Source organism: Oryzias latipes, chromosome 24 (genome assembly GCF_053564925.1).
Source record: "Oryzias latipes strain Hd-rR chromosome 24, Olatipes_Hd-rR_3.1".
Lineage (NCBI taxonomy): Eukaryota > Metazoa > Chordata > Actinopteri > Beloniformes > Adrianichthyidae > Oryzias > Oryzias latipes.
In genome coordinates, this window is record NC_136260.1 from 22,844,618 (window position 1) to 22,870,825 (window position 26,208).

At 41.6% G+C, this 26,208-nt stretch overlaps 1 protein-coding gene across 3 annotated transcripts in view; it reads left to right on the top strand.

The window, feature by feature from the left end:
• The window catches only part of plcb4b (phospholipase C, beta 4b), a 69,866-nt gene that overhangs the window by 8,746 nt on the left and 34,912 nt on the right, over positions 1 to 26,208 (top strand). For all 3 annotated transcript variants that reach the window (XM_004083333.5, XM_011491427.4, XM_078943208.1), the window contains exons 3-4: positions 11,949 to 12,012; positions 25,345 to 25,442. In XM_004083333.5, the coding sequence (XP_004083381.1) occupies positions 25,359 to 25,442 (84 nt within the window). In that variant the 5' untranslated portion in view covers positions 11,949 to 12,012; positions 25,345 to 25,358. The remainder of the gene's footprint in view (positions 1 to 11,948; positions 12,013 to 25,344; positions 25,443 to 26,208) is intronic.

Genomic DNA, 26,208 nt, shown 5'->3' on the forward strand with positions numbered 1-26,208 from the left:
TGATTTTGACAAACCACAAAGAGTACAGAAACAGCCCATGTGAAAATAGTTTATGATATTACTCAGTCCTGATGCTTCTGGATCGGAGCGCAGCATTTGATACAGTAGATCACAATATTTTACTTAACAGGCTAGAAGTTTGGGCCTCTCTGGTACCGTTCTTAACTGATGTTACTCCAATTTTATGTAAGCATGGATACATTCTCCTCAAAGGCCTCTGAAGCCAATTGTGGGGTTTCCCAAGGATCAGTTGTAGGACCACTACTTTTTAATGTATTCATGCTGCCACTTGGGGACGTCACCCAACTCTACATCGCTGTCACACCTGATGACGAAGAGTCAGTCATCATATTTTTAAACTGTATTTTAGACTTAAAGTCAGGGACAGCAGAGAATTCCTTTTGGCTTAACCAGGACCAAACGGAGGTTTTAGACGACCATTCTCATGGAACAGGGTTGTTGTTGCTGTGGGATATTCCAAGTCTGGGTGCTTGCCTTGATCCATGGGGACATCCTCTGTGATTGGGTCGGTCTCTGGCGTGGACACTTCTCCAAAATATCACTTCCTCACGTTTCCGCGTTGGTTCCTATTTCCATTTACACTTTGAGTTTTATTCATTTCATGTTTCATTTTGTTGGGTGCGAGGGGTCGGGAGGGTTGAGGGTGTTTTGTGTGTTTTATGATTTTATTTTTAATAAAACAAAAAGCACTTGGTGTTGCTGAAAAGAGCTTTATAGATAAAGTTTGAATCTGAAATTGGAAACGTTCAAGATAGATTAAGTGATTTATCAATTAAGACTCCAAAGAAACTCTTTTTATCTAACCTGTTATACATGGGTTTTATTTATTACTCCTGTGAGAACAGATTTCATTGTTTGTATTGTATTGTAACTCATTTATTCTGTGTAAAGACAGCCTTTATTACCCTTTCATAACATTGTCCCTTTTTCCATTTTCTTAGTTTTGTTCTTTCTTTAATAAGATAATTTTATAATATTTTAAATTTTAAAAGGAAGGACTCCTGTTTATGCAGTTTATGTAAAAGATGGAGAATCTCTCTTTTTGTTGTCAAGTCCAAATCAAAAATCCGACAGGTTCCAGAGGCACCAACACCGTCTCGTGGTGGATGCTCTGTTCCACTGGCCCATGACGCTGGCTGTGTGTCAGCGTCTGCTCTCAGCGCTGATGAGCTCCTCCCGTCCACTCAGCTGCGTGGGCTCCCACACCTCCTTCACAAAAGTGTGTTTTTACAGGTTCAGACGGATGGCAGGGAAATACAGCTGCACCGGTTTTATTCTTTTTGTGTCTTCACTGCGAGGGGAAATGCGGCTGCAGGGCGAATCCAATGACAGGATCGTCTTGGTCTGCAGGCAAACACTGAAACCGAAGCAGACGGGGGGGAGATGCCTCCTGTAACTCCAGCAGATGGGAGCTGCAGTCACCAAGTCAATATTGACTCTTTCCTAAGACTTCATGGATTCAGGCGCACATGACAGGAGACTCCCACTTTAGCGAGGAAGATTTAGTGACACGTGCAAGTCCAAAATCATGTCGCCGCTAACCTTCCTCCTCCTACCGGTAAACGCTCACACTCACTTCACCCAATCCACGTTGGGATTACATGTGAACGCAATTTGCACTTCCAATTAAACTGTTGACCTTCGCTCCAGAATGAAAAACTTGACTTTGCACCATCCTCCCTGGATACCTATTATTACCAGCAAGGCCAATAGTAGAGAGAATACCGCTTTATTATGAGACTTAGTGGGTCTTTATCCCTTTATGTCAGCAAGTTACGCCTTTTACTACAGTTAGTATTTATTTATCTAGTCATTTAAATCCTCAAATGTGATCAGATTGTTGATGCATTCCTGGTTTATGAACTCCAAAACAGAAATAAAAAGTATATATTTATTTTTTCCTGTCTTTTCTGTTTATCGCAGATGAGGGTTTGCTTATTTCCCGCAAAACCAAATTGCCATGTTGAAGAAAGAGTGAAAACGGCAAAGCAAACAGAGTACTGCAGGCTAACCTTAGCCTGCCAAGCCTCTTACTCAGCTCCAACACATGACTCGCTGGCCAGATCAGATGACTAGATAAACAGCTGGAATGTTGCTTCTTCCTCTTTCAGCAGCTTTGTTCTGGTCCATGTTTTCTGCATGTGGTCGTCCGCCTCGGTGTGTAGGACTGTCCGGGTCTCGTTCGGGACCAAGGGGTCAGACTAAGGCAAGGCGAAGGGACGGAAACACTGACGTGTGTTTGTCAGAAGAGCTTCTGTACAAGAAGATGACTGTTACGTAACGCTGAAGTGCTCGGTGGAAACGGAGCCCTCAGAGAACAAACCTCTCTATTTTATTATTGGCTTGTGTAATTTAGTGGCCGGAAGGGAGGGCCTGCATCTCCGTAGACATCTCAGGGTGGAACGCGCATATTTTTATGAGCTTAATGCACATCTTTATTTGTTTTATCTTTGGGGAAAATGAGTGTGGATTTTAATGTTGTTTATCTTGGGTTTTCTTCAGTGTTTACTTCAGTTTGGAGCTGCAGGCTAGAAAACAAACAAACGCTGGAGGTGCATAAACAGCAGCCGAGTTAACCACAACTGAAGATATCTTGGAGTGAATCTCCAAGCTCTGGAGCTCATCCACCTTTCAAGATCCCCTACAGGATTTTCTGAGTTACTCCCAAAAGTGTCTCTCTACTCTTTTCTGTCCGGTCCAACAAGAAATCTAGGCAAACATAATTAATATAAATACGGTTTAGCCTCAAATACAAAAGGGGTTTATGCAAATGTACTCCTACAGTAGTGTGTCCTTAGATATTTAACCTCCTATTATAACAGTAAAGTCTATAAAACACAAGACGCCTTTAGCTCTATCTGTTTGACCAGCTGTTGGACAGGACAAGTAAACAAAAAAGTATAAAAACATAAAAGAGGAAGTAAAATCGGCCTAAATTTCTGTGGAAAACGTCATCAAATTATTTTGTATATTTCTATAATTTCAGTGATCAGTTGGTAAACGTTGACTTGTGTGCTGTCATGTTAGATGGGAAGCTCTTGATAAACTGGGGTTCTGAAATCCATGGGGTTGCTGGAGCCTATCCCAGCCACTGCTTTGGCAAAGGTCAGTCACAACCACACACGTTTACCCAGAGGCAACTTAAAGATACCAATTAAAGACACACTCTTGTGTTCTTGTGCCACATTTCTAATGAAGGACATCTATAAAGAAAATTAAACTTAAAATTGAATATTTCTTTCAAACAAATCGTTGTGAATCGATCGGATTTGTCGGACAAAAGAACGGTAGTTTAGAAAAAGATTGTTTTTGTGACATAGAAACTAAGCTGGGCGCACCACAACCTCTGTGCTCTGCTCCATTCTGATGAATCCACTTACAGACAAATAGATCCATGAACGTCTTCGTTTCCCTCGTCTGAGCTGGAATCTGGATTTCTACTGTACGTCTGGATAGCTCTGATGTCGCTCGCCTTTTTTTTTTGTGGCACCAGTAATGTTATCTCAGGGTTGTGAGAGACTGTAAGCACGCGGGACAAGGTGCAAATAAAGAGGAAGGGGGGGTGGGGTTGCTACATGCCAACAGAACTGTCCACAGCTCAGAGGGGAATTTCTAATAAAATAGTACCGCTCTGCAGAAACTATGTCCTAGAAAACAACATAGGTTTTTCCTTATTTGGGGGCTAAAAAACAAAGAAAAAAATGATCAAAAGATGATATTCCCATTTGAGTGATAAATAAAAACATTCTTGCTAATTTTGATCAAATTATTTGAGACACTAGTGACTTCATTATCATTATCTGCAAAACACGGAATAAAACCAGAGCTATTTTGGTGTTTGATGCTGATCACAGCCTGAAGAGCTGTTTGCTGCAGAGCTCACATTGGATACCTTGCAGAGAAGCTGCAATAGAAACCTGCAAATCTTCTCTAATTACTTCTTGCATCAATTCCCTCACGCAGTTCAATTTGTGACCTTGTCTGTGAGCACTTCCAGCCTGAATCTGCCACCTCGATCGGTCCGAAGGGGAAAAATCTGCCACTGGATTCAGGATGCCGTCCAGCCACGTACGTCTGAGCTGGAACAGAAATGTTACTTTGCAGTTTGAAGGTCAAACCCAGTTTATCTCCAGTGTTCATTGTGTAATCTTATGAATTCACTGCAATTTGGAAAAAGTTTGGATTTGTAAAATAACCCTTTATGGTTCAGATCCATAACAAGAAGCTTTCCAGGGTTTTTTTTTTCCACCAGAATAGAAGATGCAGGTTCTTTGTTGCCTTTAAAGTTTAAGCTTTCTAGCAAAAAGCCCAAAGTCCTTTAACACTATTAGAGGGTGACTTCATTAATATTGGCTTCTTCTTTGTTGATAAATGAAATAATTAAAATACGAGTAAAACTGTGTATTTTCCAGAGTAAAAGTTGCGATAAAAAAGACGAAAAACTAAGAAAACATATAAGTTTATCCAGACTATAAGATGCACCTTTGGTATAAAAAGGCTAAAACCCAGCGTGTAGTGCTGGGTTCACACCAAACGCCATTCAGGTGGCAAAATCGCATGTGGGAGGAGCTACTGTCAGCTTGTTAGCTTCATCCTTACATGGAAACATTAATTGTATAGTTGATTTTTGTTTGTTTTTTTACTGCATCTAAATGACCGCGCTTTCAGCGGTACTTCCGTCTCTCTGTGACCCAGTTTGATGAGATCTGAGAACAACCAGGTTCTCATTCCATTTTTCACTCTGGACGGTTGTAAAAAAAAATCCCAAATGTTGGTCCTCTCCAAGAGATACGGGAAATATTTACAAGTCCTGTAGCTAACGTGGTTTGGGGAGAGGGCAGGAGAGGCGCAGTCACGCTCGGGCCTCATATGGCATGTGAATTACTGCTCCATCTGCAAAGATCACGTGACGTTTTGGGTTTATGTAACACAAACAGCCACAATAAAATGACTTGGACAGAAAGATTAGCACAACAGGAAGACCTTATGTCAGTCGCTTTTGTCCATGGCTGCAGTTTCTGATCCACAATGAAATGATTCTTTGTTAGAAGAATTAGCAGGAGTTGTATGGCTCCATGGTTTAGTAATGTAATCTTCTTATTAGGCTGCATGATAGTGAAGAGGAGCGGCACTATCCTGGTGTGTGTGAGGAATGTGGTTTTGCTGAGAGACCCAGACCTAATTTTGTCCTTGTTAAAGACAGTGGAGGACCATTCTCTGAGGTAAAAGGAGCAATGTTCTCTCCAGGCTTTGTCCCTGTGATTCACACAGCAGAAAAACTTTCCTTTTCACCTCTTCTCTCTTCTTGGATATCATTCTCTCTGGCCGCCCGTCTCCCACGGCCCTCGGGGAGCCGGCTCCTGACAGCCTCCGACAGAAAGGATGAAATTGAAAAGTCAAAGTGTAGGTGAAGTGTTTTGCTGCTCGTGCATCTGCTGGTTATCTGTCTGCGTTATTCTTCACGTCTCCAGGGAGACCAAAGCTTTTGTCTGGACTTTTTTTTCCTGTAATTTCACTGCCCTCTGTTAGAAAGTTGGATTTTTGCAATGAATGCAACATCATGATCGTGAGAGAATCCATCATGCCCGGCCTGAAGCAACGCTCCTGTAGCCAAGCAACAGTCGAGGGAGGGATTTAGCTGCAACAGAAGTCGCCAGTCATGGCTACTCAAGAGGTTCCCTCGGATGTTTATAGCATCAACGACAGCAGAGCTGAGAAACATGTTTTCTCCTCTTTTTCTACTCAGTATAGTAACCGGTCACAAAGCTTCTCCAGCGAACGAGCTAAATTCAAATTCATTAAAAGTATGAATTTTTCCAACAATCATGTCAATGGCATCTACCAATACAAAAATCTACATAAGCCTTGGGGCTGATTTCCATTGGTTCGTCTATGGTGCGTCTCTGCAGATCGGTCATGAATCAATAGGAATGTTTCCATCGCCTCCGTCACGTCTGCAGCTGACATCCATCCATCTGCACCGCAACGCAACCTTTACACAGCAGTTCTTGTTGACACATCAGTGTCCCATGAAAACGCCAGAGAACCGGACACAAGTCAGGGTTTCAAAATAAAACTTTCTTTGTAGCTTTCAAGATAAAACTTAATGACATTTTTTTATGTTAAAGGTATCATGCTTTTCCTAAGCATTGAAGAGTAAACTATATCAATATATGTGATCATATAATACCTTTGGCACAAAATAGAACGATTTTTTATGAAACATGCTCAGCTTGCTTCCCGATTAGCTTTCGCTCTGTGTGGGTACCGCCCACTTCAAGATGTCATCCTATAGTCGGCCTCGGCAGCGTGTCTGCGTTTCGCCAAAGAAAATGAACAACATCCGAACATTTGCAAAGATGGATGTGCATATAAAATGAAAGCATTCAGCCGATTACCGCTAGCTCCACAGATAAAGTGTGTGTGTGTGTGTTAGCTTGGGGGCGGGGCTGGCAGCACAGACTCTGCCTGGAAGGGGCTGTTCCTCACTTTGTGATGTCACAATGTGAGAACTCACTTGTTTTCAAGGAGGGGCTGGTGCTCAGACCGCAGGTTTTAAGAGGAGTACTCAGAGATGTGCGAATTAATCAAAAAGCCTCTTTGGGGTCATTTTCATGAGGAATTAATGTTTATAATACACTGAAAAGCTCCAAACAGTTGATTTTGCATGATGTAGACCCGTTAAGTGGAGCCGGAAGCTTGTGGCCTACCCAGCGTATTTTCTACGTCACAAATAGGATCTCTTTTAAATGCATCTGCTCCTCCTCGACAACAATTTCAATAAAGAAATACTCAGAAACACCATTTTGAGCTTAATTTTCTTTAGATATGTCTTCCATCACCAAGAACATGTCAGAAACACCAAAAACCATCTTTTCATTGGAGTGGCTCTTCTCTACGACCCTCCACGAGCCCAGACAACCCAAAAACCTACAGCACCCATATGAGTCATATGCGTTTGACTAAGCCTAAGGAAATAGACATGAGGAGTTTCCTGATGGCTTCTCCATTTCTGGCAGCTTGTACTCCCAGGCGTTGAGTGGAGAACTCAACTTTCAGCTAGCCGTTACTTTACAGCATCGTTTAGGCAAAACGACCCAGATGATCAGCTTTAGACGAAGCTTTGATTTGTCCAAAACTGGCAGGATTTGGTCTCTACAGGGATGCAGTTTGACACCTTTGACCTTCACTGTAGCAACAGCAATGGGTTGGTAGATGTCAACCCTGAAACTGTCACCATCCTCTTCTAAAACACCTTCGTTTGGCTGCTGCTGGCGTCTGAGAAACTGATCTGATACTAAATGATTATTAGGCACACCAAAGCTTTGGTCTGGGCTGTTCCTGGGAAGATTTCTCCCATCATAAACGGCAGTCTGCTTGCTGTTAATCACGCGATTCTCTGTCCGAGCTGTCGGTTGTGGACTGATGATGACGGCTGACCTGCCTCTGTTTACACTGTTTAAATCCTCATACAGGCGAGGCAGGGATTACCTGTTGGCCTAATAATCAAAGGCATTGTTACAGCGCCGTGGGGGTGCTACCTGAAATAGCCTTTTCTTAAAATAAACAGAGACGGGGAGAGGGGGGGGGGGGGACTGTCACCTAGTGCAGGAGGAAGTGCTGTTCCTGCTTTAGCGCGTTTGATAGGTGTTCATATGCAGCGTGTAAATTCAATTCAATTCAGTTCACTTTTATTTATACAGCCCGATATCACAATCATAATCTCAATGGGCCTCATGCAGACAATTGTATTGTAAACATAAAATCATAATGGTCATGAAGTCATATAATTCAATAGGTAAACTCCAGTGTTAACTAAACTAACGAGACCCTCCTTCTCAGTAAGGAAAAACTTAGAAAAGGAGAAGAAAGAAAAGTAGACTATCTGATGAGACAGAATCTCTCAGGTTTTTAGGCCCTACAGTAATGACCTCCGTAAAGCATAGATGAAGCTACCATCCCCTGACATTCTGCTCACCTGGCAGGTGTGGCCAATGATCTCGATCAGCACCTGCCAGGTATTTAAGTCAGAGGAGAAACCAGAGCAGGAGAGTGAGGAGCAGTTGGGGTTTAGGTTGGAGTTGTGCTGGTTTGTTTCTCTTTTTTTCCCCTCTTGGTCCTCAGCAGTCTTGGGGTTGGACCTTGGTAGTTTTTATTTGCAGTCTTTGTTTGTTTCCTTTCATCAGTTACACTTTGTTAGGCAGCCTTTGCAGGGAGCTGCCGACTCTGACGGTCAATGTGGCTGGGTCATCTGTCTCCCTCACTGATTTTATGTCTGGCCAAGGCTCCAATCCCTTCGTTTTGGCTTTTGTTGGAACCAGCACAGTAATTTCATTTTTGTTCTTGGTTTACAGGAAAGTTTTTTTGTTTTTATTTTTCTCTCCAATAAACTGTGTTCCCCATCTTTCTGGTGTCTGTTTTTTATATATGACTCAACCTCTAAACTGATTTTTAAGCTCTTCATTTTCCTTTTTCCTGTAAATATTCACCTGCTGCTCTTTTACTGCTCAGAAATTGAATTGGCCCATTGTCATGTAATTCTGTCCCGCAGCCGTCCAGGACTGAGGAACCAGATTTGTTTTCGCAGTTCTTCTCTCCTACATTGCCTTTGAACCAAAATTGAAATTGTTCAAAATCCACTAACAAAACCAAAAGGTGTCAGGGAAATTCAGGAATTTACAAATTATGGGATGGCCACAGGACCTACGGTTGGATGGCCATTTCGTGGCAAAGTGTAGAATTTGGTGATTATTTTCCCACACTATGTGTAAGAGAACTTTTGTTCAAGCAATCTTCACAAAACTTCACACGCATGCAACCAGGTCAAGTCTACAACCATGGCTGAAGTTTTGTGGGCCTTTGGCCTTAGGCAACAGGCCACCATCTGGAATTGTAAAAAAAAACAAATCTCCTTCAGTACCTTCTAAAATTTAAACTCACAGGGATTATGATATATTGCTTTCTAACTCCTGAATTATAGGGAGGCTACTTAAGATAAAATATTAGCTTTTAATTTTGTAGATGATCAGCAAAAGTGACATTTTCCTGATGATTGCACATCCTTTACTGGGATATTTTGACATTTTAATACATGAAAGGCGGGTCATTGGTGGCCTGTGAGACATGTAATGCCGCTTGCAGTTTTAAGTTGATTTATTTTCTATTGGAGAAGATGTTATTTGGTTTGTGGGTTGGTTGAGCAAGGCAGATAATGGAAGAAACGGTGTGTTCGCTTGTCGTTTTACCAGCTTTTTCCTTTGTTTTTCCATCTTGCTTTCTTAGCATATTAAAAAAATGAGCTTTCTGCTAAGAGTGCCTTCTTGCTTTTGCATCAACATCTCATCTGACTTAAGAATACACTCCTGCTGCTGCTGCATTGTCTCTTTCTATAAAGACATTAATCGCCATTTGCTACTATAAAACTTTACTTTTACGTTTATTGAAATACTCAGACATAACGAGAGCCTACAGTTTGAAAGAAGTGACTTCTTCATTTCAAATTCCATGTGGCAGCTGAACTTCTGTCAAATTGTCCAGGGAAATCTAAATATTGGTCCCCCTGCATATGTGACATAGTTTCCCTTTTTTGGCTTGGAGAGCGCCCATCCATCCTCTCCCCTTGGCTGAAGAGGCCTGCGAACAGCTCCTGCCCAGTGGGGCCAATTGACATGTAAAGCGTTTGATCCATCGAAGCTGTCACTTTGGTGGATTCATATCGACACGAAGAGCAGATGGGAGGGAAATAGAATGCAGATGGCTTTAGACAGAGCAGATCAGCACAGTCAAACCCACCTTAGTGACGGGATTCATGAATTCATTCATTCATGTTCAACTTTACCGTGCTTCATGGTAAATAAAGCGGCTTTAGGATTATTGTGACCGATATGATCAACTTCAACGTCGGCTTCCTGCTAATTACTCCTTAACTTATTACACTTGTGTTGCCAATTTTCGTTTTATCTCAGCTGACTTAAAAGCTTTTACGGCCAAATTCAGGTTGAAGATAACATTTTGAGTGTTTCATTGTGTGTTTTTTTTTGCAATTGAGCTGATTTGAAGATTGTTAATTAGAAGAAATGACTGATTATCTCCAAAATAAGATGAATTCCACCTTCAAGGTATAAAAAATTATATATCATGTATGTGACTACAGCAATTATGAGGATTTTACAGTTAAAGTTTGCAATCGTTTGATATTCTTCTGTTTCCAGAAACACTATTTTTGAAATGTATAGACTTGTTCCTAATAGATTGGGAAGCTTGTGTTTGCAGTCATAGTCAGTAATTGACTGTTTTCAGGTAAATGTTGTCTTTGATTGGGATACATGTTGTTCCTAATAGATCCCTGGCAATGGGAAGCTGATGGTTTACAGTAATGTCCAATATTCAATAAATGGCCTGAATGTTTAAGGATATGTTTACATGAAAGTTTGAAAGTGATACTTGTTACTATGAGGTCCTTTGCTGTATGTCAAAAAGGTTAAGCACATATGTGATTTCATAACAGTTACTCCCATTGGTTGTATATGAGAATAGGACAGAGTGACTCCTCCCCCTGGCGTTCCAAACAGGAAGTGGCTCCAAGAAGCCAAAATCCCACAAAGCTATTAGCATTCTTGCTCTGATACCTTATTTTTAACATGTTCTTGCTAATCCTCTTTTTTTTCGTGATATTTTCTCCTTTTTGGCAAGTTATTCAAGTTATAAGATGACCAATCAGATGCTTCAATCAAAATAGGTGGCCCCCAAACGTTCGTTTGGCTGCCGCTGGCGGTGTCCATGTCACGCAAAATTGCCTCTAAATGGCGTCACACTCACCCGAGCCAGTTCTCAGTTACAGTCAATGGTTGCTCCCAGTCAAATGTAGAATTGATTTAAAAATGTTACTTCTGCTTTTTAAAGGCTTTCACAGAAAATCTCCTGCATACAATGTTGACCTTTTAACCTCTTGGTCTTGTCCTTTGAGGTCCAAAAACTTCTAACTATGACCAAAACTTCCCATAAAACCAGAAGGGATCTCGCCTTCAAGTGACTGCGCCTTGTCTTTGGAGCCCCTTCCCTTGTTCTTTACAACAGTTTGACTCCGTTGAGTGTTGTAGAATACAGGTTTTTATTCAGATAATCTTTTGGTTAATGTGGCTAAATCCTTTTTTTTAGCTTGTTCTATGAAGGGGATGATCGTTCCTATTTCCTGTTTCTGTGGTTTTATGCTCACTTTTACCATTGTGATTGTGATTTTATCTGAGAAAGGTGCTGTGGAAGTAAACATTTAGTGAAATCTCAAACCATATTCAGCAAATGTGAGGATATAGTAAAAATCCACAGAAATATCCGGGATAATCAATTATAATAGGACATATACAAACAGAGTCAGTTGGGGAAATTTTCCATGCACCGTTTTGTAGCGAGGTTTATCTTGTAAAGTGGTTGTATAAAGAAGCCATTAGTGCCCTGCTGCTGCTAGCTAGTCAAAGCTGCCATGACAAGGTGAAGAGAAACAAGCAGAGCCTCTGTGTCTGCAAAGAACAAATGTTAAGGACTCCGTCTGCTCCTCAGCGTGAGAGATGCCCTGCCAGGGGGAGAATTAGCCTCCCCTCCATCATTCACTTCTTTCAAAGCGTTTCTCTGCTTGTATCTGTGACCCGGTCAGTACTTTACACACACGTTGAAAGCTCTCTAGCTCTTTATTCCCGCTCTTGTACCTGCCACTCAAAAGCTACAGTTTGTCTAGTTTTCTTGTTGATTTCTGTCACTCTTTAAGGATCGTCCTATGGATGTTTGTGCAGCAAAAATCGAAAGGAATGATTCAAATCTGCTCTCTGAACCAAAGCAGTCAGAGTTTGTCTGCACATGTGAAAGAAAGTGTCATTTGAAAGCAAAAATAGAAGACTTTCGCAAATAAAGCTGTTGCTTTTCTTTCCTCTCAGATCATTTGGGTGCTGTCCAGAGTCTCCCGCTCTGCAGTTTTTCTGTGCCTGTGCCAGTCACCTGGTAAGTACTCTCAGCCTCATCTCCCTCAGCCTCCACAGCAGCTTTCAGAGCTTTCCAATCCTTTACGTAATCATCAGCTCACTGCTCGCTTTGAGCTGCAAATTGCTGTCACCTTTATGAAACAGACAGCAATTTCTAGTTAATGTAGATGGAAGTGATTGTCTAAAGTCGCCCGCATATATAGCACTTGACGGCGTAAAACATCTGAGGGACACATTTTGGTCCCCGATGTTTTTTTCAAAGACGACGACAAAAAAGAAGCTTTTTGCAGAAAATCCATACAAACGTCTTTTTTTTATGATTGATTGAGTTTATTTTAGCTTTTTGCTTTTCTGTTTTTGCTCAAATTAATTAATTAATGTGGTTCATAACTTCTGGACGTCATAAACTTAAATTGGAGCACCCCTAATCCGTAAAAGTAGAAATATATAAAGCATTTCTGTATTTCTCAGTATTATTCTGTCCTTTTATTCATTATCTATCTGCTTAAGCCAATTAAGAGACACGTTTGCCTGGATGGAAGGGCTTGCTGCAGCTGCTGTTGGGGGTTTGTGTGTGTCTGCTGCTGCTTTAATGACAGAGGCTGATGGTCTGGTAATGCCCCCAGGGGCTCGCACTGTTGGGTGGGTCTCCCTGCCGCTACAAATATAGAGCGGAATCCCATTCGGGGGCTTTAATTTGCGTGCTCGCCTGTAAGCTGGAGGCTATTACTGGTCGGCTGGGTTGCCATGGAGACCGGCAGTGTTTGAGGAGATCAGAACATCAACGTTTGAGCCCATAAAACATGTGTTTTCTCAAAGGGTGGGGTGGGGGTGGATGGGGTGTATCACAGCTGCTCCATCATGCTCGGTCCAGCCCCCTCAGGGCGCGTCAGTCAACAGGGACCCTCTTTTGGCTGGGCTTGGGCCATGAAAGGCTCACATTCTGGGGGGAAACGTTTAACCCCCTGGCCCTTCCTGCTCCCTCCCTCCTCAGTTCCCTCTCTATATGGACATGTTCTATTTCTACAACTTCTTTATGCCGGTTCCCGCGTGTCCGAAGCCCACCAGGGCTCAAACCCTCTTGATAGGTACATATTTGGGCAGTGCGAGCGCTCCCTTCTGTGCTCTGATGGTCCAGTTTTCCTCTCAGACCAGCTTTCCTCTCTAAATTCACTTTTTCCTTTTACATATCCGTTTCTCGGGGACCTTTCCCCCTCTGTCAGCATCCTGTGCAGCTGTCTCTCAGTTGTCTACAGATGTTTGCTTTGAAGCTACAGAGGCTCCTGGCTTTTTCTATCTCCTGTTCAGATGAAGTTCAGAGGCTGGTAGGCAGCGGGGAGATTTGGTACATATGCTCAGCACGTTTGACCATATTTGGCAGCACCTTGGAAAGCTCTGGGGTAGAAGTAAGTGGGCATATGAACTTTAGACTTTCTAATCCAGTCTAAATGAGAATGTCATAGCTCAGAGGTGCACGGTACACTCCGGTATGTGACGTTAGACAGTCATTTTGGAAGAACTTGGTATTTTTTTCTCTGCAGGCCGTCGTTTGCAGAGGCCAGTTAGCTAATTTTATTGAGAAATTATCGGGCTTTTGCTGTTGTGGTACTGTCGTGTTAAAACCCAAACTTCATCCTTACGTTTGTGCAGTAAAAACGGAACCTTAAGAAAGTAAAACAACTTTAGTTAAAAAGAAAAAAGTCATATCTGTCTTGCAAGAAAAACAAACTCAACAAAACATATTTTTTAACTGCACATTAATTTTTAACTTGTTGCTTTTTTTGTAATTGTATTCCTTCCTATACTTTTTTTCTGCATTTTTTTTTATCTTTTTGTCCCCCATCTTTAAAGTCCCTCTCTCTCTCTCTCTCTGTCTCATCTCTTTTCCATCCGATCCAAAAAAGAAATGTATTCAAATGTAATGGGTATAAATATTTTTTAGCCTCGAATATGAAAGAGGTTCATACAAATATACTCCTCGCGTGTCCAAATTTTCATACCACCTGTTGGAGGGATGTCCACATTTTTTGCAAAGAGGGTCAGATTTGGTGATGTGAAAGTGTGTGCAGGCCAACCAATCAGCCCATGTTCTATGAACCCTTTTAAAAAAGACTAAATGCACGTAAAGTATTTAATAAGTGCTATGGGATACTTTTCATTCCTTCTCATAAACCAGAAGCACATCTACATACATGTTTTACCAGACATGCGGTAAACCTCTGATTCTCTGATTAAACCTGGGTTCATGTGTTACATTTTATTCAGTATTAGATGCTCACCACAAACTTCTAGATTTAAATCATTTGAACATGAAAAAAACCACAATCATCTTAATCAGAAGTGGTTTGATCACAGAAACAAATCGGTTCTTCTCGTTTGGCCCTGGAGGCTGCGAAGGTCAAGTAGCCACAGGTTTACAACGGCTTATCATTTATTCTCTCACAATCTAGAAGTCTTAGACACTGCTAGGGAGGGCATTTGATTGATTTTATAACAGCAGAGTGCAAAATTGAAACACGGGCCACATTTGTTCCATGGGCCGGACTTTGGACATGTCAGCCCTACTGTAACAGAAAAATGTGTCCAACCATGGACTCCATCAGCTTAAGCCAAGTAAAAAAATAAAAAGGAGAATTCTTGGTAAGACCATGTTTCTTGGCAGTTTTATGTATTCATTTATTTATTTATTTTGGCTTAGTTAAAGAAAAATCTTCCATTTAAGAATGACTGATTTGTTTTTGCCTGCTGATTGGGAGTTGGCCTCTTCCAGCAACCCGTCTTTCCATCCTTTCCAGCGTTGCCTTGTGTATCGCAGGGCATACGTTCCATTAAAAGAAACAGTGAAAGGGGAAATCCACAAAGTAGAATTATAGATGTTTTAAGGTGGGGCAACTCTCCACTACACACATTTTTCTTTCTCTCTCTTATTAACTCTCAGTGTTCAGACCTTGAACCCTGAAGATCAGCGGCCAATCAGGATGCAGAACACAGTGCATTGTTTAAAACAAAGCATGCATACAGGACTGAAAGAAAAGAAAAAGAAAAGGAAAATTGTGTTTCTAAATTTAGCTGATTTTCTCCACTTCATACATTTCTAAAAAAAAAATATATACAGAGACTTTTTACTCTGATCTACTTTTTACTGTTATTATTTTAGCCACAAATCACCGAGACACAATTTTACTAACTAGAAGTAGATCTAATGAATTTTTTTAGCCCTAAAAATTTAGTGTATTTTATTTAGGAAAAAATAAAAAACAATTGGGAAAGAAAGTTTATCAGTTTTCCTAGTGAGTTAGCATGTGTATATTTAACAAGGTGTTACATAATCCGGAGAAAAAAGGTGGAGTTGTTGGATGTTAAGTCTGCAAACTAGTCAGACTGGAAAAGAATCTGCAAACAGAAAGAGGCACCACAGATCCTAGTTCTTAAAAAAAACAGTTTCCTGTCATCCACACATTTTCTGTAGAAAGAGCCGCGTAGCGTCATCAGAGCCTGCAGGTCTCCGGGAAGCTCAACAAACCGCCGCCGCGGACCGTCGGGCTGGATGTTGCAGCGGCTTCTCCACGTAATGTTAACACTGCACACCTTGTGATTTACTTCTTATTGAATCAAAGCGGCGAATCAGGCGGAGGCTTCCTCATCTGTGGGGCCAGTAACGACTTGAACAGGAGGTCATTCCCGTTTACTGCATTAGCCTTACATAATAATTCCATTAGGGATAAATAAAGTTGTAATGAGCTCAATTTATATAATTCATTCAGTTCAAATGTATTTGTCAATTATGCTGTTTAGTTGTGAGTTGTCTACATTAGGTGTGTCTTGCATGTTTGACCTTTGGTGTTACAAAATGTCTGCGTAGGATTTTCTTCGCTCTACTTCAACTTAGCTTCAGGGTTTTCTTGTTTTAGAAGTTAAGAGAGTTTGCTGTACAGATCCATGTGTTTTAGCGCCTTCACGTACAGTGGAGGAAACAAGTATTTGATCCCTCTCCCTCCATTTAATCAAGGAATCCACCTTAAAGAATTTACAAACATTTATTTGGATTTCATTGAGGGAAATAAGTATTTGAACCCTCTACCTTAGTGCTTTGTTGCAAAACCCTCAGAGGTCAGACGTTTCTTGTCAGTGATTGTCAGGATTCTGGAGGAATTTTGGTCCACTCGTCTTTACAAATTGTTTCTAAATTATTCAGCTTTGGTGGCTGTTGCTCAGCAACAGCTCTCTCCATTGGTTTTTTTATACGATTAAAGACATTGATATGCTACATCTTCAGACATTTCTTGGTTGCTTTAGCTGTATGTTTTGGGTTATTATCCTGTTGGAAGACCCATCCATGATCCATTTTTAGCCTCCTATCCTCCAATCCACCCTCCCAAACCATAATGTTCCCACCTTCATGCTTGACAGTAGGGATGGTGTTCTTAGGGTCATAGGCAGCATTTCTCTTCCTCCAAACCTAACGAGTTGAGTTGTTGCCAAAGAGCTCCGTGTTGATCTCATCTGACGATCACCAATGCTTTGCTAGAAGACTGTGGTTTCAGCTGCTTTGAGATCATCAACTATCTCCTGCCGCGTCATTGTAGGCCCATTTCTCTCTGTTCAGTTCAGTTCAGTTCAATTCAATTCAATTCAATTCAATTTTATTTGTATAGCCCAAATTCACAACAACAGTCGTCTCGATGGGCTTCGTATAGGTAATTGAAAAGGTTCAACATAAACTCAAAAGGATCATGAATACATAGAATTCAATAGTAAAATACTACATTGAACTAACTAAACAGACTAAACTAAACTGGCATCTCTGCCCTTAGACCCCCCTTCGGGGTAAGGAAAAACTTCTAAAAAAAATGGATTCCGGAAAAAACGAAGAAACCTCAGGGGTGTCCACATGAAGGAGGGATCCTCCCCCAGGACGGACAGGCGATTTACCAGAACTCTTAGAGAAGAATTAACTTATCAAACTCTACAACTACATATTTAAAGTCCAGGAGACAAGCTTCATCCAGCCGGAGTTGGGGGGACAGTCGGGGGCGCGAGTCGAGCCAGAGACAGGAACCACAGCCAGGTGTAGGAGCAGGAGCAGAGACGAGGTACTCGGTCAGGTACAGAGCAGAGACGAGCCAGAGGCAGGATCCACAGCCAGGTGTAGGAGCAGTAGTACAGACAAAGTAAACGGCCAGGTACAGAGCATGATCATGATCCATGATCATGGAAATCCCAGCAAGTCAGATCTGGTTTGGAGCCCCAGACCTCAAGGTGGATTGATGGTCATGTTTCACCAACAGTTGTCATGGTAACCCCCAACTCCTTGCTGATGGTTTTGTAGTCCATTCCGGTCTTGTGTAAGTCTCCAATGTTCTCCCTTTATTCCACTGAAATCTCGTTAGTTTTTGCCATGTTGGAGACTTTGGAGTCTGACTGATGGACTGATTCTGTGGACAGGTGTCTTTTCTACAGGTGATCAGTTCAAACAGGTGTCTTCAATTCAGGCGACAGAGTCTAACTGGTCTGTGTGAACCAGAACTCAAAGACGTATTTCCTCCACTGTGCGCTCTGCAACAGTTGTGTCTGCAAGACAAACCTGACATTAAAAGGTCATGATGCTCAAAAAATCCCATTCTATTCTTTACTCACATTAGAACGGATTTCCAAAAAAAACAATAACAACAATAACATAAATGTATAGCTCCAATAAAGCGTACATTAGCCTAATGCTTTGATCATTTCCCTTTACATTGGAGAGCTGGTGGATTGGACCACTTATAGCAGAAATTCCCCGTCAGACCAGCATTTTGAGTGAATCCAGGCATGATTGCGCAATCACGGACGTTGCGCAACGTAGATGTCCTCATTATCAGGCTCGCCAAATGGTTATTTGGAAAGAATCGTTTGGGAAGTCATTAGGAATTGTTTTGAAAAAGTGCATGCACTTTCAGAAAATAAAGGGGTAATCACATTATCCATCTGCTCATCATCATTTATTACCAATCATATCAATGCAGCAGCGCTGGCGGATGAAATCAAGCTCATGCTGAACCTGGTTTATGGCAGAGTGAAAGCATCTTCTTCCCATCACCCTACTTCCCACTTCTGATTGGGCGACTGGCGGTAAGCTGCCATCGCTGCCCTGACAGTTGAAACCACAAATGTACATCTCCATACAATCTGATTATAGAAGCTGTGAATCTAAGCGGTTGGGATCAGTTTGATGGTAAAAAAAAAAATGTGTTCCTTTATCTAACAATTTATGTAGCAAAAGCAGCTTTCAAATACCTTAGATTAGATTAAGGGGTCATAAAATAATGCATTTTTAAAATCTACTTTCATGTCAGATGATCCTAAATTATGTTTGAAAGAAAATGTGTTTGAACGATTTTAAAGGCACTTTTTGACGGAAAAGTGGAAGCTGATGGAATTCATGATTTGAGTCAAATGATCCACAAGGTTTGTTATTTTAAGACCGCTTCTGTGCCACCCTATTACCTCGATAACTCGATTACAAATCAAAATCCAGGCTTCATAATTTATTCAATTAGACAGATGTTCCTCTCTTAAAATAACTTGTGGAGGAAAAAATGTTCACGAGTTTCTGCTGAAACTTAGCCGACAGCTTACCAGCAATTAATCTGGTTTAAAGAGTCAAGGAAATATTGGGGGAAAGAGGGGAAAAGGTCACAAATCTGCTCACCCTTAGCGGCCTGTGAGGTCTTACGTATTCCCTCGCAGACTTTTTCAGTCTTCTCAGACCCTCCATCCTGTAATTTAACACCACCCTCTCTATGATGAACTCAGCATTAGCTGCATTTCCAATAACCATCAAATTGTGTAAATTGGATTTGCGTAAATACATTTGCCTAATGGAAACAGGACAATTTCAGAAAAACTCACATTTATCAGACAAAAAAGGAGGTGGAGGAGGTGGTTTTTGAGGTGCATCGAAATTGACATATTTTGAAAAACTGCAATGGAAACACTTTCTTTCAATTAAACGTGACCAACAACTAGATGGCATCGCGTTTCTTGGGAAGGAACTGCCGGCCTCGGGCGCCAACAGAGGTCCCACAGCGTCACACAGCTCATCAAAAGTTGAGCGTGTCATGAGGAATTGGTGGATCCACAGCTCCTCTGTAAAATCACGACTTCATCCGTAGCCCCTCCCACGTGTAAGGAGCTCGCCGCACAATAGGCCGAATAAGACGCGGTCGTCTCCTTTGATAGATGACGAGCGCTAGAGCCGTGGCAGAAATTTGGATGTATCTGCTGTCAATCAAGGTTTTGTACACATCTGTCACCGTGCTTTTGAATGACGTATCGTGTGAGTTGGTTTGTGTTTGTTCACATAATTAGGATTTACTGGAAACTGTGAAATTGTGTTTTCTATAATTTCGATAAAAGTTTTGCGCATATGTGTAATGGAAACGCAGCTGATAATTCTTCAGTCAGTTCAAGAAAAAACTTAGAGATCCGACCTGGAGCGTTTATTTTTCTTAAATCGTGCGCTCTTTCTTCCGTCGACACGACGCAGTTCCATGTTGACCAGCTGAACAGTCGGGCAGACGGACGGCGAAATCAAATATGTGTGCAGACGAGCACACAGGATGTCCATCCTTGTTTGCGCACACGTTTACTTATCATTGTTGTATGAAAAAAAAAGGAGTGGGCTTTGTTAGCATTGATTTCACCTTGTAATGTTTGCTGAGAGAATGGAGTCATAAAAAACACTCCGTCCAAGTCTGTCATTGAACTAAAGAGCACTTTATTCCCTGTCAACACTCAGGTTTTATGATCTTAGTCTCAGAGACCAAAAAAAAAGTGCTGCTTGGTTGATTCATTCTTTGAATAAAGGGGAAGGTTTAATCAGATTTAAAGTAATTGAGTTCAACAAACCTGCCACCACCGGGATGCTGTAATCTGATCATAATAGCCATCGACGTCCCGACGTTTCTCAGAGCAGCAGCTTGTTGCAGCTGTTTGTGCAGCTCAGTTCTGTGATCCTAACATGAACGGCTTTATCATACCTGGAAAACGTTTTCATATGGCATTCAGCATTCTGGTGCAAAATCCTGCATTTTTGTTGGTAACGTTCCGACTTATTAGCTTTTTTATATGTCTGCCTGGTTTCTCTGTCCCCTGGAGAACATTTCCATAAAGTGGATTTATGCACCACAATAAGCTGTAGTTTTTGCCTAAAGGAATTAGCGCTCTTCCTCTGTGGCCTTTCTGCTTTTCCCCTCATTTCTCTTTTTTTAATCTTCTTAATGCTCATCTATAGAAACTTTAACTTGGGCGCTCATAGGCTCCAGCTGGAGGAAATGTCAAGCCACAGGGTGCTGTGTTTGTGCTTTGGTGATAGCTGTTTTTAGCCCATACCTTCATGCAAATGAGTGCCGCAAACATTTATTTTTAAAGATTTGCTTCTCAGCATCAGAATTCACCAAAGTGATGGAGCAGAAAGGCCCCTGGCAAGTCTCAAATGACAAAAACGAAATTAACTGTGGAGACTGGACGACGGCAAATACAGAGTTTACCTCAAACACATCATTCCCTTTTTTTATTTACCTTGTAGTGCAACTCATTTCCAAATATTCTTCATAATTTGAAAACAGGTTTTAATAATTCAAAGAGTTTTACTAGACAGTGATGGAAAAAGGTCTAGAGGAAGACCAAAGAGGAGGCTCATGGATGTAGAGGAGGATATGAAGGTGGTTGGTGTGAAGATGCAGAAGAGATGTAGACATTGTAAACAGTTTTATCACATTTTATTACAGTAACCCTTGTGCTATCCTATGGGGTCAAGATGACCATTGACGTGTTCTCCCTACCATGACAAAAGTGGACAAAGGTGAAGAGGATTTCATGTAATCCATGGACACCAGTGAAGATCACAAATCATTGAAGAAAAAAGGTTCAGCGCACTGTCTAGTGGGTCTAGATTAGTGTTTTTCAACCTTTTTGGAGCCACAGCACACTTTAACCTTGACAAAATCCCGTGGCACACCAGCATCCAAAAAAAAGAGGAGAAACTCATAGTCTGTATTGATCTAGTCCCTCCATGATCTCACGTGCATTTTTGTGATAATTGTGGCAGAAAAAGCTGGAAGCTGCAGCTGTTTTTTCTAAAAGATGAAATAAAAGTTAAGTTAGAAGATTTAAAAACTGTTTGATGTGTGTTCATTGTTGTTTCAAGACGTTTAACAAGGTTCATTGTGCACAGAGACGCTGTCACTTTAACCCAATGCATCATGGGAGATGTAGTGCAAACAGCCACTGACCGCAGACAGACTCTTTTCTCTGAGCTTCAGTGTTTTGTTCACTTGTTCCACGGTCTGACACCGGATTCTGTAGAAAGCTACACCGCTAAAGACGAGCTTTAGCTGCTATTTTTGTTGGAACTGAGATACTTTATGAGCAGAATCAGAACAAGGAAGTGAAGACTTTTAACTACTTCTGATTGGCCAGACTGATGACGTGTGATTAGGCCTCCAAGAATGATTGGTGGAGACAGTTAAAGGGGCGGGACCTTTCAGAAAACAGGAAAACAGCTGATGCTACGGCTAAATCGCAGTACCGTCATTCTTATGTTCTTATGTGTTCTTATGTTTTATCAGGGCCTGTTTGGATGAACACAGAGCTGATATCCTGGAGTTGGGAAATGTTTTTAGATCAGTTAATGAGGGCAATTTCCCACGGCACACCTGACCATCTCCCACGGCACACTAGTGTGCTGCGCCAACACTGGTCTAGATGACCCAACTCCCAATGTTAAAGTGCCTAGAATAGCACAAGGGTTAATTGGTATTTAGTGTTCAGATCGAACATAAAGCCGCAGTAGCTCTGCCTCAACAAAGATGGCGCTCGTGAGTTGTTTTTCATTTGTTGCTAATAACGTTTACAAGGTGTTTGCCTTTTTTGTCAAAAACTTTACTGTAAAATATCAATATATGTTGTACATTAAACAGATAAACAAGGAATGAAAAAACCTGATCAAATCAAGTCCCGAGGTGGAGTTCTCCACGGTCCATATGCGCCATGGCAACTGAAAACTATTTATCCAGCAAATATGAGGTTTATCATAAACACCTCCATTTGTCTACTTGCTATCTCAAACACTCTTTTCCCTAAATTGCACAAAACTGCAGTTAATTTGAAAACTCCAACACCATAAAAATGAAAGCTCATTGTGACATATTTCTAGTCCGCTGAAGCCTTTGGACGACGTTTGGAGGAACGCTGGTCATTGTGACCGTCGGGTCTTATGTGCTTCTCCCTTCATTTAAGTTCGTCCCCAGTCCCCCCCCCCTACAGCTGACAGACGTGACTGGAGCCTAATTTTAGTTTATGAGGTGTGGGACCGTTGGGTTTTACCCTAGCTGCCGTTTTAGATGAGGAAGCTGGAAAGGCAGTTCCTCACAGGGCTTCTCTCTCTGGTAATTATCTCTCTGGCAGGGGTTGGACAATGGGCTTGGACCTCACTGACTTCTGCTAACTTCCCCAGGCTCCTCACGTGTGCCTCTCGCACACCCAGCCGCTCAGCGGCCCGGCGTGCGGGTTGGCGTGGCCTCAGAGAACCTCCACTTCTGCGCTGCCATTGGACGGATTTTTATCCCACCGAGGAAAATGTTATCTAATGCAAACTGTTGAGTGAGGTGATATCTAGGCTATTATCTGACATGACAGCACAACCCAATTAGTTCAAATTAGAGCTGTGAATTTTTCTGTGTGGATCAGTTCCTGTCTGGTTTTCACTTAACCGTTTAGGGAAAGTTTGTTACATATTCTTCTTAACAAAAAAGTAAATTTTTAGAATTAAAACAGCAAGTTCATATAACCTTACATCCTTATTTTTAATTAGCACCCAAACAGCTGGAATGGGTGTAAGGAGCCAAGGTATGCAGGGACTAACCCACCGAGCTTTAATTTTGAAATTGACCCCATGCAATTACCCTTGTGCTATCTTAGATGACCCCCCCTTACATTGACGTGTTCTCCCTACCATGACAAAGGTGGATAAAGGTGGAAAGATTTCACGTAATCCATGGACACCAGTGAAGATCACAAATCATTGAAGAAAAAAGGTTCTTTTGGGGTCTAGATGACCCAACTCCCAATGTTTAAGTGTCTAGGATAGCACAAGGGTTACGAGGTTTTTGTGGACATAAAATTTAAAAACCTTGATGTCACCAGATAACACAACCCCATACACCAGGATGCACATTCACAAGAAAAGCATAACTTTATTTACAATGGCATTCATGAAACCACAACAACTCCAGGACACAGTAAATATGCTTTTTCGGAAAAAAGACTATTTTATTTGCCTTTATGTAAAGCGTCTTGGGCTTTCAGTAGGAATGAAAGACGCTAAACAAATAAGTAAAGTTCGAGTTTAAAAAGTCTTAAAAAGATTTAAATGATCAATCCGCAGTAAGAAAACACAACCCTGGAGAACCCAAGAACAATGTTCTTCTGGGCTTTAAAAGTAAAATTTGTTTCTTTTTGTTTGTTTTTTTTTAAACATAAAAATAAAAAAATACTTAAATATTAAAAACAGCAGCCAAATTTGGCCCCATAGGTTTGCCAGTGGCGCAGTGGTTAGCATTCTCACAGAGAAGGCCTTGGTTTGAAACCCGGAGGGGTCGGTTATGTGTGAAGTTTGTAACCCATGCATGTCTCTAGGATGAATGGATGGATGGATGGATTGGAAACCCATGTTTACCCTGTTTTATGAACTTAATTGTTTTAAAATTGTCTTCTATGAACCTCAGTTTGCTTGTAAAGTAAGTTATGTCAAATCTGACATCTTGTGGGCGGGGCTTCATTGTAGTGTCATGGTTAGCACTGGGAGGTCAGACCCTGGTTCAAACAGGTTCCTCCACAGGAAGAGGTGTGCTCAAAGATGGAGGGATGGGCATCTTGTAGACACCTCTACACCCTTCCTTCATCTGTGTTTGTCATGCCAGCAGCGTACTGTCACCCCCCCACGCTGGCTTTTTGTAACCTCTGTTGATGTTGCCTGTCATCTGTTCTCCTGCCATCAGACGCAGACCGCCGCTCCCGCTGCGCTCAGCCTCTGACACACACAGCTGGCTGCCTTTATCTCCCCACTCCTCATCTCTGTGTCTGTCACCTGTTCCCACTTCTTGCTGGCTTCCTCCTCTTCGTTTGGGGAGTCGATGTTTTTCCCTGCCTTTCTGTTTTTCTGTTTACCCTTTCATTTCCCCTCTGTGCTTTTGGAGCGTCACTTTCATCCTCGGCTCCGTTGCTTTGTCCTGTTTGTTCTCAGCTCCCCTGTTTCAGAGTTTGTATTCTCACCCCTCAACAGCTTGTTTGTTCTTGTTTTCGGTCTGCAATGTGGGATTTTTGCACCAAACACAAAAACGTGTTTGAGAAATGAGACGGTCAAAAGGCTTTTTCCTTTCCTACCGCTAATTTATGGCAAATCTCACCTCAGTAGGATTCCAATAAATACCTATTAAACCCCAGTATAGATGGCATGTCCAACATCTGTCCGCTACATTCATCCAACTCCTATATTTGACAGAAATCCTCAGGACCCCTCCCTTTACTGCTGCATGCTGCAGGAGTCAAGCTCAACCTTTTGTTTTTGTGTCCGAAAAAGACTAAATCTAGTTTCAGGTCAAGATAAAAGTAAACGTCCTGAAAATCCAGATGCTTCTAAATTCCTAGATGTGTTGTAGTTGGAGTCCCGTCTCCTGGGACGCAGTGGGGCATCCCTCAGTTTGGCCGGTCTGCTTCTGATCAACGTCACAGTTTCCGTAGCTCCGTTTCCGGGTTTCCCATATTTGCTCCGCCAAATGAAAACCGGGACGGTGTCGGCTCGGGATCTTCTGTTTAAGGCTTAGGTCAAGCAAATGAACTTTAAAATGTTATATTGTCGTCTTTTGAAACCCCATTTACCCTTCATACACTCACTTCCTGTCCAGCAACTTGTAACTTTACAAAAAAAGGGATTTGCAGATTTCTATTTTTCCTTCCTTAGAATGTTTTTTTTTCAATTTGTTAAAAAAATAATTACAAATTAAAAAGATAAACATATGAAATGATATGCAGGTAATCTTAATATCCTAAATTCAATAAGAAAAATTGGGTCTTTTCTTTAGTATCTATGAGTTCTTTCCATTCATTGCAGTCACTCTTCTGTCTCTATGCTTTTATTCCTTTATTACGATTATTATTATTATTTTCCCTCTGAATCTTTGTTTTACAGATAAAAAACTATCAACCCGACTGATTCAAATATTTCACTGATAGATGTATTTTTATCTGTAAAATCCGGTTTCAGATGCAACAGCTTTCAGTGAAAATGCTGCTTCTTTTGTTGTTTCAGGTTTGTGAGCAGCCATGACCAAGTGCTACGAGTTTAACTGGCAGAAGCACCTGCCCGAGTTCATGCAGGAAGGAGCCTCCTTTGACAGATTCGATGAGGTAAACGCGTGATCATGTTTTCATTTCCTAAACCGCGTGCAGGTGCAGGCGTGAAGCTTGTGTTTCGGGCTGTAACTCCTCTGAGTGATGATGTTTCTCCAGCGTACTCTCTACCCTTGTCCCGGTCATCAAACGCTCTTTAGAGGAACCAAAATCCATCCTTCATTTTTAGTATGCGCCGGACAGCATGAGTTAAAGAACGCTTCTCGTCCTTTCGCCTTTAGCGGTGAGGGAGGGGGGAAACTTTGGGCCGCCGGTCTGCAGCACCGTTGCTGAGCAGTGCAGCTGGAGAGGATTAAACTCTATTTTTACAAAACTGGAAGTAGTTTGGACTGTCAACGAGAAACTCCCAGTAAAAAAAAAAGCCAAAGATGAAATTATATACAGTTTTTACTGAACAGAAATGCAGATGTGCTGTGGGGACCTTTTGTCTGTGGGGGGTCACAGATCAGCATTAGAGGATGGCACTAAGGAGAGATCTCATGGATATGGATTCTAATGATCAGAAAATATGTTTTTAATGAAAACACTGTAACAACACACTTGAATGATGTCTAGCTACGCACAGAAGAAACAAAGCTGCTGTTAGAGGATGACTGAGCTTTAAGGTCGTGTCAGACGGCCACTACGTACATTTTGAACATTCAGTATTTCCTGATTCTTGTTTCTTGCATTCATCGTTCGTCGATGTGCGCACATGTCTGTCGAGGGTTTTGGCCGACGGGTCTTTCCGTGAATTTGGTTTTGAGCTGTTCAAAATTTGTAG